The 19081-nt window shown below is 46.7% G+C and overlaps 1 protein-coding gene across 1 annotated transcript in view; it reads left to right on the top strand.

Annotated features, from left to right (window-relative positions):
- BSG (basigin (Ok blood group)) overlaps positions 1 to 19081 on the top strand; it is a 93876-nt gene that overhangs the window by 28863 nt on the left and 45932 nt on the right. The window contains exons 2-3 of the mRNA XM_069647911.1: positions 13926 to 14273; positions 15410 to 15572. Of these exons, the coding sequence (XP_069504012.1) occupies positions 13926 to 14273; positions 15410 to 15572 (511 nt within the window). The remainder of the gene's footprint in view (positions 1 to 13925; positions 14274 to 15409; positions 15573 to 19081) is intronic.

The following is a 19081-nucleotide window of genomic DNA, read 5'->3' as shown; positions in this document are numbered from 1 at the left end:
AGGTACCTGGGTCAGAAGTAGTTGGCAACAGGTTTCAGATGTGCAGCAGGTGTGGTAGTAACCTGTCTACTGTGATGTTCCTTGTGAGGAGCTATTGGCTTAGTCTTGATGGGAGGTAAGTTTGCCTGTATTGTGAATGATACTAAGTGATGGTCAGTCCAAGACTGGGTTTGATGGAGGTAATTGCTGTTTCGCAATTATATCAGCCACCCAGTCAGGTTCTGCCTTTATCATGGGTAGGCTGATGGACTCTTTGTGTGAAGTCAAATTTAGTAAGTGTTTGAAAGCGCCAGTGCGTGTTGGTCGTTAAGACCAAGGTTGAAATCTCCTAGCACTAATATTTGCGAGGTAGGTTTGGTGTTGGCAGATATTCTAGTGGTAATGATTTCCTCGATGGAGCCAACAGGACCTGGAGGTCTATAGATTAGGTGCACCATTAAGGTGCCTGACTCTTGAGATGGGGAGTTTCACAGCGAGCAGTTTGCTGGACTGGACATGTGGTGACGAGGATGCGCTCAGCCCTAGGTTTCACTTAGCAAATAAAGACTATCACCTCCTCTTGAAACTTCTCTATCTGTTCTCAGGATAGTGTAGTTATCAGGTATGGCTAAAAGGAGAGACGGCCGGCCGCTGCATGGAGCCAAGTCTCCGTAATGGCTAAAAATAAAATCGAAATCATTAGAAATGATCAGGTCTGCTATGTCGCTCGCATGCACTACCAGTGATCTTGTGTTATTTAAGGCACCTTTTGATAGTCGGTGTATCTGTAATTGGAGGGTTGGTAACTGGGTTTCTCTGACTGGTCGTTTTTTTTTTTTAGAGTTGTTGGTCTTATTAGCGGGATTTTTGAGAACATGTTTGGGTATGGTAAACACGTGGGTCTGTGGACCGTAGGTTTTAGTAAATCCTGAGCACAGCCTGATATTTCTAGTTTCAATAGGGCATGAAATATTGTGTGCTAGTATAGTGGTGGAGATTTGTAGGCTTCAATTGGGGTGTGATGTGCCTTTAGGGCTAGTAGAAATGGCAACATCTATGTTAATATGCTGGTTCACTAGTTTTAGCTCTGGTAGAAAAGTGGTTGGTCTGAAAGAGGTAGGCTGGAGGCAATACTTAAGATGGGGAATTTAGTTGGCTTAATCCAAGGTGGTGTAGGGACAGAGATGGACATGGTGGAAAGGAGGCAATCGGGGTGTATAGTCACCAGCTGTACAGTAATAGCTATCAATCAGTCGAATGAGCAACAGTTTGGCAGGGAACCCCATATAAGCATACATAGTATAAGCGGAACTAGTATGAGCTAGCTATGTCACATGTCTAAGTACTACTTATGCACAGGGTAAATGTAACATCAGATAGGTACTGGCCAGGAATAACAGTAGGTGCATCACAATAGGTAACTCTAAATGGTTAGTATAATTACCAGGATTAGATTGATAATGCGGTACCATATAACTGTTTGCCTGCGGGGTGGCAAATATCTATAATCATGACTCAAAACACAGTGCATACATTAATACAAACGAGGTGTATCGATGGTATCAGTAAGTAGGGGATTGCCTCTGCCAAAGACTTGCAAGGCAACAGTGTAAAGGTATCAGTTGGTCTATCTCTTTATGGTCAAAGGTATGTCATTTATGCAAGCCTTGAAATGTTGGTCTTTGGTTTAGAAATAGATTACCTCCCTTGGTGGTTTCATGTCTCTTGACCTTTGTCTCCTGTAGGGAATTCTGACTAGAATAGAAACCAACTTAAAGGTCACTTCGAGACTGCATGCTGACCTTTTGGCACAACTTGTGAATGCTGTATGTACTGACATTGGTTTGATCTCACTTAAACTCTGCATTGATTCCTATGAACAGTAACTTGCATTAATCCAGTATTGCACATTTCCAACCCTTACTACTTTTTAAAATGTTTTTATTGATGTCCTTTATAACGTGCCGGTACACAAGTGTTTCTAGATGCAAACTCGACCTGACTGCCCCTCTGTTCACGATAGTACTGTTGGTAGATTTTCCTTGTGTCCTTTGGTCAAGGTCTCTAGGGTACTGAAAAGACAGTTCTGCCAGTTTCTACAGGCATTACCTGTGCTTTGTGTAGCATCCTCCGGGGATGACGCACTTGTGAAAGGAGGAGCCCAAGACCCTTGGATAGAATGATGGTCACGAATCTGCAATTCCCTGGTAGTGTCCAAGGAGCTCAAAGGCAGAGATGCGGTTTTTGTTAATTGTGATGAAAGCTCCACATCGTCCTTACGCACATGTTTTGGCTTCTGAGGCTGGCATCTGGTTGAGGAGACCCCCAAGGAAGACAGATTGTTGACGAAAAGTTTGCAAAATCATACCGAGTGGGCATCCACTGAAGGACCAGGAGGCGAATCCGTTGGTGCAATTTCAGGTCCCAGGGCCGCACAGGCACCTTGAGCTTCTCATACTTGAGGGGGGGGGGGGGTGGTGTAAATGGTACTAGGACACTTGTCCATGTACTGGGCTGAGATCTCTGGTCTGATCAGCACATAGTCCTCTGATTCCGCTTCTGGATCAGTTGATGCAGGCATGCTCAGATTCTTCATGGAGGCTAGGCCTTCAAGCAGGAGCTAAACAGTTGGTCTTGGTGGGAAAGTAGCGCGGCAATTGGTTCCTGTTCTTGAGAGAGAGGGCCTAGCCATCTAATTCTTCCAGTGGCAAAGAATTCTGGTGTAGACCTTTGTCTCCTTTGGACAATATGCCAGACATTTCGTTGCTGGACTGCCCCTGTGGGCAGGACCAAGACTGATTATGCAAATGGATATTCCTCCTTTGTGAAAAGTACATTGAGCAAAAAACGATGGCCTCGGACTCTCAAAGTGGGCGGCAAAAAAATCATGGAACAGGTTATCGTGCCCTTTTCTTTCTAGAGAGGTGTGCCACTACCTTTTTTGTTGCCCCACGGACAAGAATGCAGCCATTTGGGCTTGTGAAAGCACAGTAATGTTTGTAAAATATTTGTATTGTAGTGCTATACTCGCTGAATGTGGACCTTCATGAACTATGTGGCACTGTTAGTCTGCATCAATGCCACCAGCATATGAAGAATTGAACTGGTGAGACATGCTGTTGCATAATGCATAGTTGGGCGGAGGTTTCTTTCGATAGGTCGGCCCGACAATGGGAAGTCTCGTTTCCGGTAATGTGTGATCAACTCACACCACTGGCATAGGCACAAAGTGTATACATTGGTAATAAAGCTTGATTCTGAAAATGAGTCTTCTGTGTCCCTGCCTTATAATTTTGTTTTGCTCCCATTGTTTTATAATTGTACTTGATTTGGAACATGTGTTCAAACCAGCCATAATGTTCAACGAGGGTGGGTTACAAAAATGTAATTGTGTTAATGACCGACCAACAAGAGTACACATAAAACGTGTATTTGCAACATTGTTATAAGACCTGGCCAATGGTAGTCGCACGGGTTGTGAAAGTAACAGGCCTATTTAAAGCACTACTTACAGCCCAATGATGCTACACATTAGATATGTTAAAAAAAAAAAAATACAGTTCCAGGAAAGTTTTTGTGAAATGTAGACTCGGCAACAGATCCTTTTTGTGTTTTAAAAGAATCTGTTGGGTGCCCTGATTTATGCCACAATAACTTAATACACCAACAGTGTATTGCAGTGATAACTGCACCTAGTGTAATGGATTCTCCGTAGAAACCAACCACACTTACAAACCCTGTATTGTCCCTATAAGACACTTTATAGGGCAAGGTGAAGGCTCAACCGTTGCATGCATCTTTGCTTAAAACGCAATAAACTCTCAGTATGGCATGTATTTATGGCCATGTTTTATCAGAAAATTAGTTGTTGAATTTAGATGAGGGGGAATGGCATAGTTGGTCATTATCTTCAGCAGACCATGGATGTATATTTGCTCGGTCGAAAGTACAATAATAACAGCTCATCAGTTTCATAATGGTTAAATTGATGATTTGACCAATTGTGCATAGGTTATGCAGGAAATTCATATTTTAGAGGCCTTAAGTGCATGTGAGGTTATTCAATAGTTGGCAAAATGTCTGCCTTCCTCTAGGTGGCGGTAAGGCTTTTTATTCCATGGGGAGGAGTGAAATGGGCAAAACATTAAAGAAATAAAGTACAATGGGTAGGCAAAATGGAACGCGTGCGCTGTATGTATGCTCGCCTGGATAAGCGGGATGATTCCTTTTACGTCTTGTTGCTGGACTTAAACCATTAACTAACAGGTTCCAGGCTCTGTTAAACCCTTCCACACCACGTCAACCCACTCGCCCTGCTGCCCCAATCTTTTCATTATTAAATACCTGTAATACATGTGTATATGGTAGCTCATTTTTTTTGTTGGCAGATGTTTACAACAAACACATGTTAAAGCGAATGATGTATTCAATATACACATGAACAGTAGTGCAGTAACTGCAAAAGCAATAGCATAACACATGGAGTAACAAAGTATGATGTTTCATGGTGTTCAAGTACGTTCCAATGGGGCCGGAGACGAGCCACTCTCAGATGTACTCTCCTTGATTGTTAAGGTAGCTGTTGAATGTAGACCATATGTTCTTGGGGCGGGAATGAGTAGGGAGCATAGGAAGGTATTCTTCAGTTTTGAGACCATGTGAGCAAGCTTAACCACTTCTGAAATGTCGGGAGAGGGGCTCTTCCAGCTTTGAAGTACACATTTCCTGGCCACTATGCAGCTTTATATTTAAGAATTTAGCCATGCATTTAATGTTTTCCACACCCCAAAAAAGATTTCCAGTGGGTCAGGGTTGATTGTAGTGTCAACCTCGGCTAGTGTCTCTAGGATTCTTCCCCAGAATTCCCCCAGTTTATGGCAAGTCCAGAACATATGCAAATGGTCAGCTTTCTCCGCCTTGCAGCGGGGACAGGAATGTGTAGTGGTGTGGGCAAACTTAGAAATCTTGAGGGGTGTAGTATTACCTGTTCAGTAGTTTATACTGCATAGTTCGATGGCGGAAGATGAGGGAAACGTTATTGGTATGTGAGCCCATTTTTCCCCACAACTGGTCGGAGACCTCAAAGCACAGTTCCTCTGCCCATCGCTGCGTGCCCTGGAAACCTGGACCGGGGCGTCCTCTAGTCTCCTCTTATATAAAGAGGAGACAACGCCAAGGGCGCCGCCCGAGTTAGCAATGTATGCAATCGCTGGAGTGTCAGGGGGTGCATTAGGAAAAGCGGGCCATGTGCTGCGAAAATGCAGCATGAGCCTATAATATTGAAGGATCTCCAATGCAGACAGTGGCCTGGCCTCCATGTCTGTGGGTCAATAAACCTGCTCTCGCGGTCAGTGCATGGTAGCCTAGAGTCCCCCAATGCCGAACCAGGGCAGTGTCGTGTGTAGGCTCCAGCCCGGGGAAAGCCCACACGGGGAGCAATTTATAATGGGATGGGGATTCCGTTGTTGGATATAGCAATCCATTCCAGGCACGTAAGGTGGTTCCGATTGGGTCGATGGGAGAGTCTGGCACATAGTGCTGATGTAATATGAGGGTCATTATGTTAGCGCGGTTGCTGCCAGGATTTCCAGCTCGACATGTGGGCAGGTTTGGGAGCCAGAGTACCAGTGAGTGGTGTACTGGGCCTGTGCAGCTGTCCAATAGGATATTAGGTTGGGGGCAGTAACCCCCTCCCCCTTCTCATATGGGAGCGTCATATCAAACCATTTCTTGTGCACTGGGGTGCCATAGGAACTGTGCATATGATTTGTGTAATCTCGGGAAGTATTTCCCCCGGTCCATATGGGTATGTTACTGAAGGTGTATAACAACTTGGGAAGTAGGACCATCTTGATGAGGGAGAGAGCCTCCTGGCAAATGACAGTGGGAGAGAGCGCCACCGTGCCATTTTCGTCTCGACTAGCTGTGCTGCAGCCAGGTAGTTGTCTGCGAGCAGGGTGGTCTTGCTTGGGGACACCTGGACCCCCAATATCTGGTTCTGCCGGGGGACCAGCGGAGGGGATATTCGGTGGCTGGTTGTTGGGTAGAGTTAGTAAGCGGAAAGACCTCGGATTTGGAGCATTTGATTGTGAATCCTAAAAGGGTGCCTATGCGTGTGATGTCTCGTAGTATAGGATCAAGATGGGCGGCAGGGTCCCTAATGTATAGTAATACATCAGCTGCATAAGAGAGATAATTTCTGGAGTGTCTTTTAATCGTATCCCCCTGTGGGAATGGCGTGGTCTGCCATAGGCTCCATTGCTATTGCAAAGAGGATTGGGGAAGAGTGGGCAGCCCTGTTGGGTGCCTCTGAAGAGTGTGAACAGAGTGGATGTCAGGGAGTCAGCCTGGCCACTGGGGAGGTGTATAGTATTTTAATGTATCCAATCATATTGGGGCCGATGCCCATTGTCTTAGCCGCATATACTTCCATGGTATCATATCGAACGCTCTTTGAGCGTCGAGTGTGACAGCAATTGCGTGTGCGTCCTGGTCAATTTGGGCCATCACATTAAACAGCCGCCTAATGCTATGGAAAGTAGCTCTCCCCGGTACAAAGCTTGCTTGATCATGGACCAGATGCGTCATAATTGGGAGGAAACAGTTCGCTATCACCTTGGCAAAGATCTTAGTGTCTAGTTCATAAGGGAGAGGGGCCTGTATGAACCACATTCATCGCCAGGCTTAAGCAACGCCGTTATAACTGCTTCACGCAAGGAAGGAGGAAGGACAGACGCGTGGTGTGATTCGTTCTAGACTTCCATTCGTTTGGGGGCTAGTATGGCTGTGTTACTGGGATAATTCAGCCGTGAGTCCGTCAGCACCCGGTACTTTACCTTTAGGCAGGTCTGAGATGGTCCTGACTATCTCGTCCAGTATGATCTGGGAGTCCAGCTGGTCTCTGGTCGAGGAGGAGACGCACGTTGTGGGTATCTGATCAAGGAGGTCCCTCATGCTGTTCAGGGGGTTGGGAATATAGGGTTGTGTAGAATTCGGTGAATATATCCAATATCTGTTGGTCTGACCATTGTGAGATGCCTTGTTCATCCTTGATAGAGGCAATCTGGGCCTGGCCCCATTCCCCACCCCCTTATTAGTTGCTAGTGTGTTCCCTTGCTAGTGTGTTCCCGGGTCTCACTGTCCCCATATTTTCGAGCAGCCTGTGGGCGGCTAAAGTATTGGACTTCTCTAGTGGCATGTGTGTTGAATGTCAGGAGTTTCTCGCTAATTAGAGCAAGTTTGGCGGGGTCAGCCGCTGTCGAGCATTCCTGTTCCAACTCACGCAGTCTGGTTTCAGAGTGGCTGAGGGTGGCTCTTATCGTTTTTAGCACTCCCGATTCTCTGGATATGGACATCACCCTGATATATGCTTTGAAGGTATCCCACCGGACGCCAATGGAAGTAGTCTGAGGGGTGTTGTACTAAAAAAAAAGACTTGATCGGCTAATATATCAGCCTTGAACACAATGCCCCTGAGGGCCGTGGATTTAAAGCGCCATGTGCTGAATGTCGGCCCGGGTGTTTCCAGTTCTACTGATGGGGTAACTGGGGCATGGTCAGATAATGTGCGAGTCAGTATCTGTGCTCCCTCCACCCTGCCCATCACTTCACCTGAACAGGCCAATTCTGGAGGAGCTATCATGGACAGAGGAGTAATGGGTATATTCACGCCGTTGATGGTGCAGTGTCCTCCAAGCATCTCGAATGTTAAGTGTTGCGCTGTGACTATGTAGTCTGCGTGCAGCGCCGGACAAGGATCCCTCCCCGCCCCCCCCCCCCCCCCCCCCCTATGATCTGGATTCTCACATAGCCTAGCAGTATAGCTGCCTGTGTCCACAAACTCGGGGGTATCACATTGGGACCGTAGGTGTTTACAATAAGGTACTCCCTGTTTACTATGGTACAGTGTAATATGACATATCTGCCATCGGGATCTATGTAGCTCTTGTGTAGTATGAATTTAATGTATTTGTGGATCAGTGTCAGCACGCCTCTGGTGGCCTGTGTGGAGTCGAAGTGTAGTATCTGTTAGGTCCCCATGATGGTACCATGTTCACTGCCAGGCAGCACGTAGAGTTTCTTGCAGCAGAAGTATTTTGCTACCATGTCTATTGGCATAGGCCATCATTTTACAGGCATTGGTGTGGTTACTCAATCTCTGACATTATGGTAGTGGCCATTTCTCTTGTCTAGGGCACATCCCAGCTCACCTGTCGTGGCATGCACCCACAGTTTGTGCAGTTACTCTTATAGCGCAACCTGCCAGTCTGCCTCTGCCTTTTCCAATATAACTTCCCAGAACCCTACCTCCCCGTCCCTCGCCATCCAGTTATAGCCAGCGGCACCCTTTCCCTCCCACCTCTAATAACCACCCAGAAATTGGTGTCAGCAGGCCGATCCCAACATGGACTGACCACGCTTCTGGCCCAACAGGGGCTTGCACCAAACAGAACTTCCAATGTAGTTTTGCAAGTGCAGTGGGGTACTATGTTGCCAACCAAAAACGAAAAGAAGTAGTGAAAGTACCACAGGGGTACGTAAAATTCGGCTCTGTAGGTCCTTGGAACATAGTTTGTCCTTCAATGGACATGTGGGCCAGCAGATGGAGTCATTACATCAGTAGCCCTGGCCCAGCAGCTTCGATCAACCCAGCTAGATATGCGTAGGAGTATGTGCCAGTGTCGCTTCATGAGACGGTGCCATGAGGCGGCTTAGAAGTTCGCCTATGCAGCTTGGCGATACAAGTGTCAAGGCGCTACGTACGCCCATAGGGAAATGCTAACATACCAGATGCTGAAGGATATTAGTTGTTAGATTATTAGAGAATTGGAAGCAGTTGAGGGGCTTCTGTCATTGTCCTTGTGGTCCCCAGGAGGGGTATTGAGCGGTGTCTGTGCTTCTGTGAACTTCATTGCCTCGTGGGAAACCATGAAAAAGTATTTCTCCTTAAATGTGAATCTCAGCCGTGCTGGGAACAGTATTGAGTAGGGTATGCTCCGTTCTCGCAGCATCTTTTTGACCCCAAGGAACTGGCGCCTCTCCTACTGCACCCCCACCGTGAAGTCAGGGAAGATCTTGATTGTCTGGGAGCCCAAGTGCAGTTCCCCCTTCTCACGGGTTAGACGGAGGATAAGGTCTATGTCTCTATAATTGAGTATTTTAGCGATAACTGGCCTGGGAAAATCTCTGTGTGCAGGGCATGATGACAAGGCTCTGTGAGACTGCTCTACCGTGAAGAAGGGACAGGGTGGGGTTGTCTAGCAGCTCTTTCAGTAGATCTTCACCCGCCAATTCCATGCGGCCGTTGAGCATTTTCAGGAACACAAATTATACTTATATTCCTGCGCGATCTCGATTCAGGTTGTCACATTTGGCCTTAACCATTTTCATATCCCGGCTAAGGGAACCTTCTGTGTCTTGGAGGCTGTGTATACGATCTTCATTGGCACTGATTCGTGCTCCCGCCTCCGTGATCCTGGTGCCTGCGTGGTCTATTTGGGATTTGAGCGACGCAACGTTGGCATTTTATATCGTGTAGTTTCTTGTGAAGTGAAGCAGATTCTTGGTCATGGATTCCAGCATTGCCGTAAGGTCAGGTGCCAGGGCGGTGGGGGCAAGGTAGATTCATCTTGATTAGACGTGTGGCCCTGATCCGATTTAGGCGTTGCTTTAGCAAACGTAGACATAGCTCCTGTTTTACTGGCGCCCTGGGATCTGTTAGACATGACAATATAGTTAGCTGTATGGTATCCGCTGATTGTTGGTATCCAGGTGCAGTGGTAGGGCAGCCAGTCGGGTGGGGGCCCAGAAATATTGTGAAGCCGTAGTAATAGTGGAGAGTGTACCACCGTGGAGGTTCGGGTGCCCCTCGGTAGTCGTGCAGGGTTGGTGCGCTGATGTGCCTTCCCGTCAGAGGAATTGATATTTGTGTGGTGTTGCAGGCTGGGCCGCGGTTCGAGCGATGTCATGGATGGAAACAGAAGAAAATTATGGGTGATCTCGTTCCTGCTGCCTGACCAGCAAGGTGCCCTGTAGTTGGTAATGTCTCAATAGTAAGCTGCATGTATAGGAGTGGGGTATGGCACTCGGTGAAGTGGGATGTGAGCAGTTCCACCAGGGCTCAGAGCCTACGACGGTTAGCGTGCCTGCCCAGACTGCCACATATTAGCCTGGGTCATGCTGCCGCGGCATGAAACCGTCTCCCCGGGTACGATGGGTGATGAGGTGCCTTGGGCCTGATGGTGGGAGTTATGAGGGGTGTCTGGGGCAGACTGGGAGGAAGCAGGCATGAACATGCCCCCAGCACCCACCTTTCAGTCTTCAGGGCGACTGCACCACATGTACTGTCCAGCAGGACGACAGTGGAGCAGCTCGACCGTGATGAAGGCCCCCGGTGATGGCGTCCCTAAGTGGTGGCCGCACTACACCGTGGCCAGTCGAGTCTGCCCTGTCCCCCACGGGTGGATGCAGTCAGTGTTGAGAAGCACAGGAGGAGGGGAGCTATCCGGCAGCGGCTCACCCTGGGCCCAGGCAGCGCCCACTGGCATGGGGGTGCCCTTGCCTTCCACTCCGGTGGAAGGCAATGCAGGCAGCTGCGCGACCTCTGGGTCGGATTTGAACAGGGAGGGAGGGAGGGAGGGGGGCGGGCCCGGGGTATTTGAGCGTGGCGTATTCCGCTGCAGCCTGGTGGGAGTTCGCCCACAGGGCCAACCAGACACGGCAGCCCCGGCCGCACCCCAAGGCGACACAGCCACGGCCGCACCCCAAGGCGACGCAGCCCCGGCCGCACACCTAGCAAAATTGCTGGCCGCTGTAGTGTGGGCCTCCAACTCCGGTTCTCCTCCAAATCACACGTGGGCATACAGCAAGGTGTCGGCTATCGGCTTGTGAGGTGATGGCCAGGGATTCATGGGATGGCCGCCGATGATTCCGGATGAAAGCTGGCAGTACACGGAGCTTGAGAGCTAGGCAGCCATTACTTAGGCTGCTCAACAGCGCCCCCCCCGTGTATGGTAGTTAATTTAAACACAATCTCCTAGTTCCAGTCTTCACCCTAACAATTATGTAGTTCCCAACTCCACAAAGTTGAGTAGGGTGGTGTGGAGAAGCAGCTGTCTCAACGGGTTAGCAACCAACCATCTTTAGTCATCCGTGTTAAGGTGGAGGTCTTTTTTTGTGTGTAGCGCGACTTCACTAAGTGAATTGTTTGTGCTGTAGTCTTCTAAACTTGCTGGGCTGAACTTCACTGCAACCTTTCTTACCAGTGTTTGGTACGGCGGCTATGTGATTTGCTATCTGTGAATGTTTGCTGGCATGAAGATTGAATTTGGTACAGCACATGTCTAATATCAGGGATCGAAATTAAGATGGTGGAAGCAGGAGCTAAAATTAGCTTCTGGGTATCCAGCATTAACCAGTGACTAGGAGCTACCACTGTGGGGACAAGGAGATCCTACTTGGCGTTCTGCAATTGTAACTTCGACTTGATGCAAAAAAGTTACATTTTCTTAATTGGGCCCGTTTACTGCGCAGCCATGCAGGACTGAATGCATCTACCAGAACTACAAAAAATGGCTTCTCTTTATATGGGCATTAAGTCTATACATCTGTATTTCATGCCATATTGTGCTTGTGCAGGGTTTCTAAGCACGGCCCACTTCTCCCACCTCCCTCTTACCATACACCCCCCCACCCCCACCGGGGTAACCTGGTAACCACATCTATGGTACTCGCTTCACCCTGAAGCGCCTAGGGGGGGGTGGGAAAGGTTCATACCCTTCACAAAGCTAACCAGATTCTTCTTCTAGGCTACATGCAGGAGCTAAATGACTCCCAGCTCCCTTCTATTTCGAAACCAGCAAGGATCCCCAAGTTTTAAAATTGCTCTGTGTCCATTTACATTCGGCTTCTATGCTACAAGAGCCTGGTTAGCTTAATACCTACAGTTACCGGGAGAAACGTTGGGCTTCCTAGGCCAATGTTGCCCTACAAAAAGGAATGTGCCAATAACTAGTGTTATGGCAATAAAGAATTGGGCCACATATAGGGCCCACTTAAATGCAATGGATCAGACATAATGGGCAGAAAGTGCATCTCGTGTGGAATTTAGTATTTCAGTTTGCGGTGTATCATGGTTCCCCTGCAGTAGCTCCTGCCTACTGTGAGATGCATGACAGAGGAGCTTGTTTTATTTAGCTCTTCAAATCAGAAGTCCTTTTAATGTGGCACCCCTTTAAGCCACGATCTACGGTAAGCTGGTTTAAGGTGAGGGTTCCATGCCTCTTAAAATGCAATTGTTCTATCTACGACAAACAATGATGGTCCTAAATTTGCAGGGAATTGTTCAACTTAGATGAGCCAGAATGGCGTTATTAAAGTAATGGTCTTCAGTAGACGTTTGCTCGGTCGAGAGTACAATAAATAACATGGCCCATCAGATTCATGATGATTAAATTGAATATTTGACCAATTGCTCATTGGGCGCATAGGTTATGCAGTAAAATCACATTTTAGATGCTCTAAGTGCATGTGAGGTTATGCAACAGTTGGCAAAAGGCTGCCTGCCTATAGGTGGTGATAAGGCTTCTTATTCCTTGTGGAGAAGGAGTGAAATGGGCAAAACATTAAAGGAAATAAAGTACACTGGGTGGACCACGTGTTGTATGTATGTATGCACACATGGATAGATGGGACCCAGCATTCATTTTTAACTCCTGTTTTGGGTAAAAGGCTTCCAACAGAAAAGGAAACCTATCCTGCATAGAAACTGCACCGCATACGATATGTATATATATATTTTTTTTTTGTGGAAGTATTTTACTCCCTGTTTTTTATTAAAGTTGGGAGTAAAATGATTTATTTTTAGTGAGGGGGGGGAAAAGTCCCATTCCCAGAAGGAATTCTAGATTTAGAAAATTTTTGTATAATATTTCTATGCACATTAAAGATGTATTTTTACCCTTTCAGATTCCTATTTTTAGTTTTTCTTTGGGGCATTTGCCAATTTTTGAGCTGAAGTGCCAGTACACCTCTTATCTGTAGAGCTGATTAATTTCTGTTCAATGGATGTCTTATCAGTGGTAACGGGTAGAGCAATGCCACAGGAAGGAGCACAGATATTACCAGCTGATCTGAAGAATTTGCCAAATAGGCACAGCGTCATTCGGGACAATGTTGGAAAAAGCAAAGTTTCTTTATGCCCCAATCCAAAACACTTGTGTAAAATACTCTGACTGGATTTTATCTGGCTCTTTGTTTGTGTGATCGGAGTGGTTGATTTTTCTACAGAGATGTCCTTGGTAATTTGTGGACATGCTGATCTTTTGATTTGAATATTAGAATCTAGGCTTATTTCTTTTTTGCTATGACTGAGGAAGCAGACAAATGCTTTATATGTAGCAGCAGATTCAAGTGACTAAACGCTTTATTGATTGGGACGTCCCTGGTAAGTAGCAGGTACCCATCACTTGTTTAGCCATGCAACCTAGATGGCTACTCCTTTCAGTGGGTCAGTTTTGTATTCCACTTTTTTGAATACTGACCAGGCCTGTACTTGAACGTCTGTTGCTGGCTGCTTGGATTGAGTACAACTGCCTTGGTACCAGTTCTCTAGCGGACCTGCAATGCTCGAATCCGATCTGCAGTAGGTGTTCTTTCCAGTTTGTGAATAGTTTTTTGATCAAGGGTTCAGGATTTGGAGGTGTAAGCTGAAACAGCATTTTGCGCTATGGGCTCTCAAAGGTTTAGCATTTGCTTGGCGTTTGGGAGTCTGGTGGTGGGAATTTTGTTTGCTTTAAAAGGAAATCTTAGTTGTGCAGTCAAGGCCCTGCTTCTTTATTACATGCTAAGTTTGTCTGGGCTGTTGTCATTAACAACTAACCTTTTTTGGCTTGCTACTACTTTTTCTATTTTCTAACTCTTTTGCACTAACACCTCTCCCTCCCTAGCTGGCTTCATAAAGTCACCCATGTCCCAAGTGAGACTGAGTGGCGACAGTGTGGAGCTGCACTGCGAGGCTGTCGGCCAGCCCATTCCTGAAATACAGTGGTGGTTTGAAGCCAACGAGCCAAATGACACGTTTGATCAGCTCTGGGATGGTGCTAGGCAGGACCGCATCCAGATCAATGCCACCTACAACATGCATGCCACCAGTGCAATCTATGTTGCCTCCCTACGCGTGGAAGACTCTGGCACCTATGAGTGCCGGGTAAGCAATGATCCTGACCGAAACCATCTATGGAAGACCCCCAAGGTCAAGTGGATTCGTTCGCAGGCCAATGTGATCGTGATTGAATGTGAGTTGCCAACTGGGTGCTTAAGGTGGCGTGTGGACCAGCTGGATGTGAACGTCTCCAATGCTTCTCTCCTTTTGTGGCATTTCCTGAAGACTCCTTCCTCTACCTTCTTGTGTAGAACCAAGGCACTCCCATCCCTGTTAACCTTGTACTCCTACAAGCGTGCCACCTCAAGCCTCCTTGGAAAGGGTTGTGCTACTTTTGGCATCATGGTTCCAGTTTGAATATCCTGCTTCGATATCGGGTCCAAAAAGATTGTCGATCCTGCTAGTCGCAAACTTCGCTCCTGTGAGGCCAACCCTTTCTCTTGTATGGCTTCTTCCTCCATACCCGCACTGTTTGCTTCTTCCTAAATGTGGTGCTTTACTGTAGGTTCCTGTCAGTCGTATAGAATCGTTCTGTTTTGTATGTCCAAGCATTCCTTTTTGCAAAATGGTTTTAAACTTGTTTGCAGTTTTTTTGTTTGACCAGACTGTGGAAATGTATTTTGGCATTCGAATTTACAAGTCCAGAAAGAACACTGGGTGTAGGTAGCCACTCGATAAAACGGGACCTATTTGGACTTGCACTGGAACTCTGGAGTGTCTTTGACATTGCCGTTTAACCTGTGGGTACAACTTGGGTCTGTAGAAACAGGAACAAATATCTGCAGATGTTGTGACGGTCACAGCGGGATGGCTGGGAAAGGTGGGGTTGTCTTGGTCAAAAAATGGGTCTGATAGGATGACTGTTGATGGTGGTGCAGTTCTGTTGATGGCGGTGACACAAAACCTAGCCTGAAGTGCCCAAAGCTTTGAATATACACAACAATACACTGACTTGCCACCTTTCAGTGGGTACTAAATACTTTATCATTTTTTAATGCAGGTTAGTGCGTGTAGTTAAGTGGTGATTCTGTGGCATTACTTGCCATCCACATTTTAGTTATTTGATAATGTGAGGTTGACTTCTCTAATTGGGGACCATGGGCTGTAGTGATCTGGCTACATTGCGTACACACCTTTTTCTGTTGCTTATGTTGGATCCACCAGTTACTGAGCAGGAGCTGGATACTAATTTGTAGAGGGTGATGGGTGTCGGAGCAGGTCTTTCAAATCTCAGTGCTGGTCTATAATTTTTTTTTTTTCCTTCATCAGATCCGGAAGTGTTCACTGGCCCTTCCCATTTTGTATCCGGCACCCATGCCATGCTCTTTTGCAATATCACTGCACCACCCTCAAACATTACAGGCCACACCTGGAAGAAAGGTGAAAAGATACTTCAGGAAGATGGTGGCAGTGACCTCATCACCACATACAAGTAAGTACCTAATCTAAAACTGCAATACGTGCCGCAGCCCCCACCCTGAGGCTTTAGTCTTGGATGTTACTCGCTAATTCGTTACTCGCTAATTCAACTGTGTAATTTTAATGTCCCCACTGCCCCCCAAAATGTTCACCAAAAAGTTACTCCACTGTTCGCTATGCACCATAGATTTATTGTCTAGCCCCTCAGCGTCATTACTTGTTTCTGTGTAGCGATTGTGCGGGCCATGTGCCTGAAGTCGAGCACACCTACAGCTCTACTTCGCAACCAGTGTGCTTGGGACCTGGGTTCTTGTATTTGGCAACCAGTTGCTTGAGCCTTCTAGGAGGCAAGAACAGTGGCAGATTCTGAAAAAAAACAAATGACCAAGGATTCTAATGCTAGCACTGAATTAAGTCCTTGCCCTGCCGGCACCTGGGTTAAGCAATGGCAATATCTCAGTCCTGCTTGGTGCCTTTTCTCTAGCTAGGCAACAGAATGGATGATTTTGGTGACGACTAAAGGACTCCTACTGTCCAAAATCTGGGAGTTGTCTGCAAAGATGGTGTGTAACGTGGGTCTAGGGCCGTTCCTTGTTGTGGGAGCCTGCTTTTCCAGGAGTGATGGATACCACTCTAGAAACCTCCCATGAAGCTATCATAAACACTGTGTGCAGCACATCTGTTGGGGGTAGTTGGAGGTTTCAAGGGGTGTGCCTGTAGCTGACTGCAGATAACTCGCCCCCCACCATAAGTCTCACGCTTCTGAAGCCAAAAGTGTTCCTGTTGTATAACCGTTTCATGTTATCCCTGCTAAGTGTAATTCGCTTGGTTACCCTTTTCACGGTGAACCAGTCTTTGTTCCGTACACTCTGTTCCAGTAGTGTAGACTTGGGCAGAATTAAAAGCTATGCGCAGCGATTATGCGCTCAATGTTGCTCAGTAGCAATGAAGCTTGCAGAGATTGCCTCTTTGGTCCGCTTTTTTCTGTACTCTTAACTCATCACTGTTCTTGTAAAGGTCATGTGACATAGCCATTAATGTCTGCCTTATGCAGATGCAGTTTTACTAATGGTTTTTCTTTACCTAAATTCTTCTTTTAATGTTTCAGTGGTTTGGGTTGACACACGCTTCTTGTACTCTAGGGATTGAGTCACATCACAAAATGTAGTAATGCACTCCAATGGAGAAATTAGTAAGGCCCACCTCGTCCCAACACAGGGCATGAAATTACTTTCCAAAACTGCACAAAGGTTAAGGGTGTAGGAGGCGGGGGGGGGGTGGAGGGGGAACAAGATGCTGCCCTAGTGTCAAGGCTAAACATTACACGTTGCAAGCCAGTAGCTCGGTATAAAGTCACCCCGACCTCACAGTACATTCTTGCCAAGAGTCCATGATCAGTAGCCAGTGGCTAGTAGCAAGTGCACATCTTGAGGCCTGCTAGTATTTTTGTTGCCATGTTTTTGGGCAACTCCTGTTGGATTCTCTATCTAATGGAGACAGTTGGAAAAGATTGGAGTGATAAATGTCTAAAACTGCATGTTGTTGGAGTCTTATGGCAGCACCAGTTAAACTGATTTGCTGTAGGATGTTGGTTGCTATTTTCAGTACTTATTATTTTTTTTATATTTTGAGCTTCTTGGCACAATTTAGGGGACTATTCATCTGTAAATCCGACCACTGTGTGAGAACAGAGGGTCTTTTCTCTCTGGGCTCAGTGTAATCTCGTTTGGAATTGGTGCAAGTGCAGTTTCTTTGTTACGCTTCACTGGCCCATCAGGCTTTGTCAAGTGTCTATTCCCTGATGGCAGAGGTCTGGCTGACTAAGCATTGCAGTGAGCATTTTGGGTGGCGCGGGTGGCAGCATGCCTTTGTGAAGCAGGGTTTGCACAGAGTTCAGACATCCGGAATGATTTGGAAAAAGTTCAAAAAATATCATCTGTTTTTAGGATGGTGGTAATTGAGGTAATTGTTACTAGATGATCCCTTTCAGATTCAGTGCGCAGCAGCTTAACCCAGCTCCTGGGTGTCGTGCATCGCCCAGTAGGCAGGAGGTACTGCTGGGGAAGCAGAGTACTCGGCACGCCACACATGTAACTTCCATATGAGAGTTACACTTTGTCCATTATCTATGATCTGTTATGTTTGTGTCCTTGTTGCTTCATTTTTCTGATTCTCCGTTAATGTTTGTGTTTCTATATTTGCAAGGCACCTGTTGGCCCCAGAACCAAAAATAGCTTCTGGTAGCTATTGGTTTCAAGCCAACCAGGCTCTCCCAAGCTGGAAGCGAGAGCTTAATGGCTCCCAGCAATTTCAAACCTTCCACTGTCAAAGTAAGGTTCACTTGATATAGAGAAGCACATTGTGTTTAGTAATTGGTCAGTGGTCGAGACTTCGTTGAATCAGAACAGTTTGTGTTGTTGTTGACTAATTTCCTTTACTGGTATACCTGTGGGAAGACGGCAACATCGCCTTCAGCAGTACATCAACAAGACTCCAGTTTAAGCCATTCCTCCCTCGCAGGGCTTCCCAGCCTTGTACAGGTTCGTGTGATTGCATTAATTGATGTGGATAATACTTCTGGGCTACCCGTGGTAGATCTGGCTCCCCTCCAAACAATCCATCACGCCACAGCCCACATTATCACTGGTGGTATATAACTGACTTCCTGTGCACACTTCACTGGTCCTCTATCCCTGCCAGGATCCTCTAAAGAATTGCTCCCCGCCCACAAAAACAAATGCCTGTGTAACCTACAGAGCAAAGCAGGCCTCTATCCCCACCGACCTTGCAGACAACCTTCACATCTTGGGTGATGCATATTCCTCTAGGATCCGGACCATTGCTAGTAGCCTGCAGGAAACTGTCTGCTATGCCCCAGCATACTGGACCACTCAATGCTCCTGCATTTCAGGGAAGATCCGAAAGCCCTGCTCATCAGAAAATTCCTTGGTGCTAGTCCAGTCACTGCCCCTGGTGCCCATACCCCTACGGACCCATTTTAAACTGCCCTCCTGTTCGTTGAACTGCTGTACAGTGTTTCTTGAGCTAGGTTGCACTATATAAAACATGCACTACATCACGTTAATTTGTATTTTAGCAGCAAGGATGAGGCTGCCGGCAATCGGTTACATTTTACCTTTTTAAAGTAGGTTCTTTCAGGTACATCCAAAAAGGAAGAGTAATTAAGCTAACAGGAACAGCTGACGCTCGTCGATCACTCGCTTGATTGAGCCTAGGGTTTAATTCATCCCAGCGGTGACATCACACCCTCTGCCTATCATGCATGCACATTCATTCAAGATACTGCATAACTTTACTGACTAAATAGTTGAGCTAGCTTGTCCTCCCAGGCCCTCACTCCCCCATACATTAGTGGCTTAATGTTTAAAGGTCATGCCTTCAATTATTTGTAAATTAACTTACAAGGAAAGTCGCAACAATGTACAATTGGCTACATGGTTACGGGATGGGGAAAAGTTTGTGACCTAGCTTTAAGCACTGGACCACGCCAACCTTGCTGTA

The sequence above is a fragment of the Ambystoma mexicanum genome, chromosome 1p (genome assembly GCF_040938575.1).
Source record: "Ambystoma mexicanum isolate Mex_15411 chromosome 1p, UKY_AmexF1_1, whole genome shotgun sequence".
In the NCBI taxonomy this organism is placed as follows: Eukaryota; Metazoa; Chordata; class Amphibia; order Caudata; family Ambystomatidae; genus Ambystoma; species Ambystoma mexicanum.
Note: the sequence above shows the minus strand (reverse complement) of the source record. Positions and strands in the feature narration are given on the sequence as shown.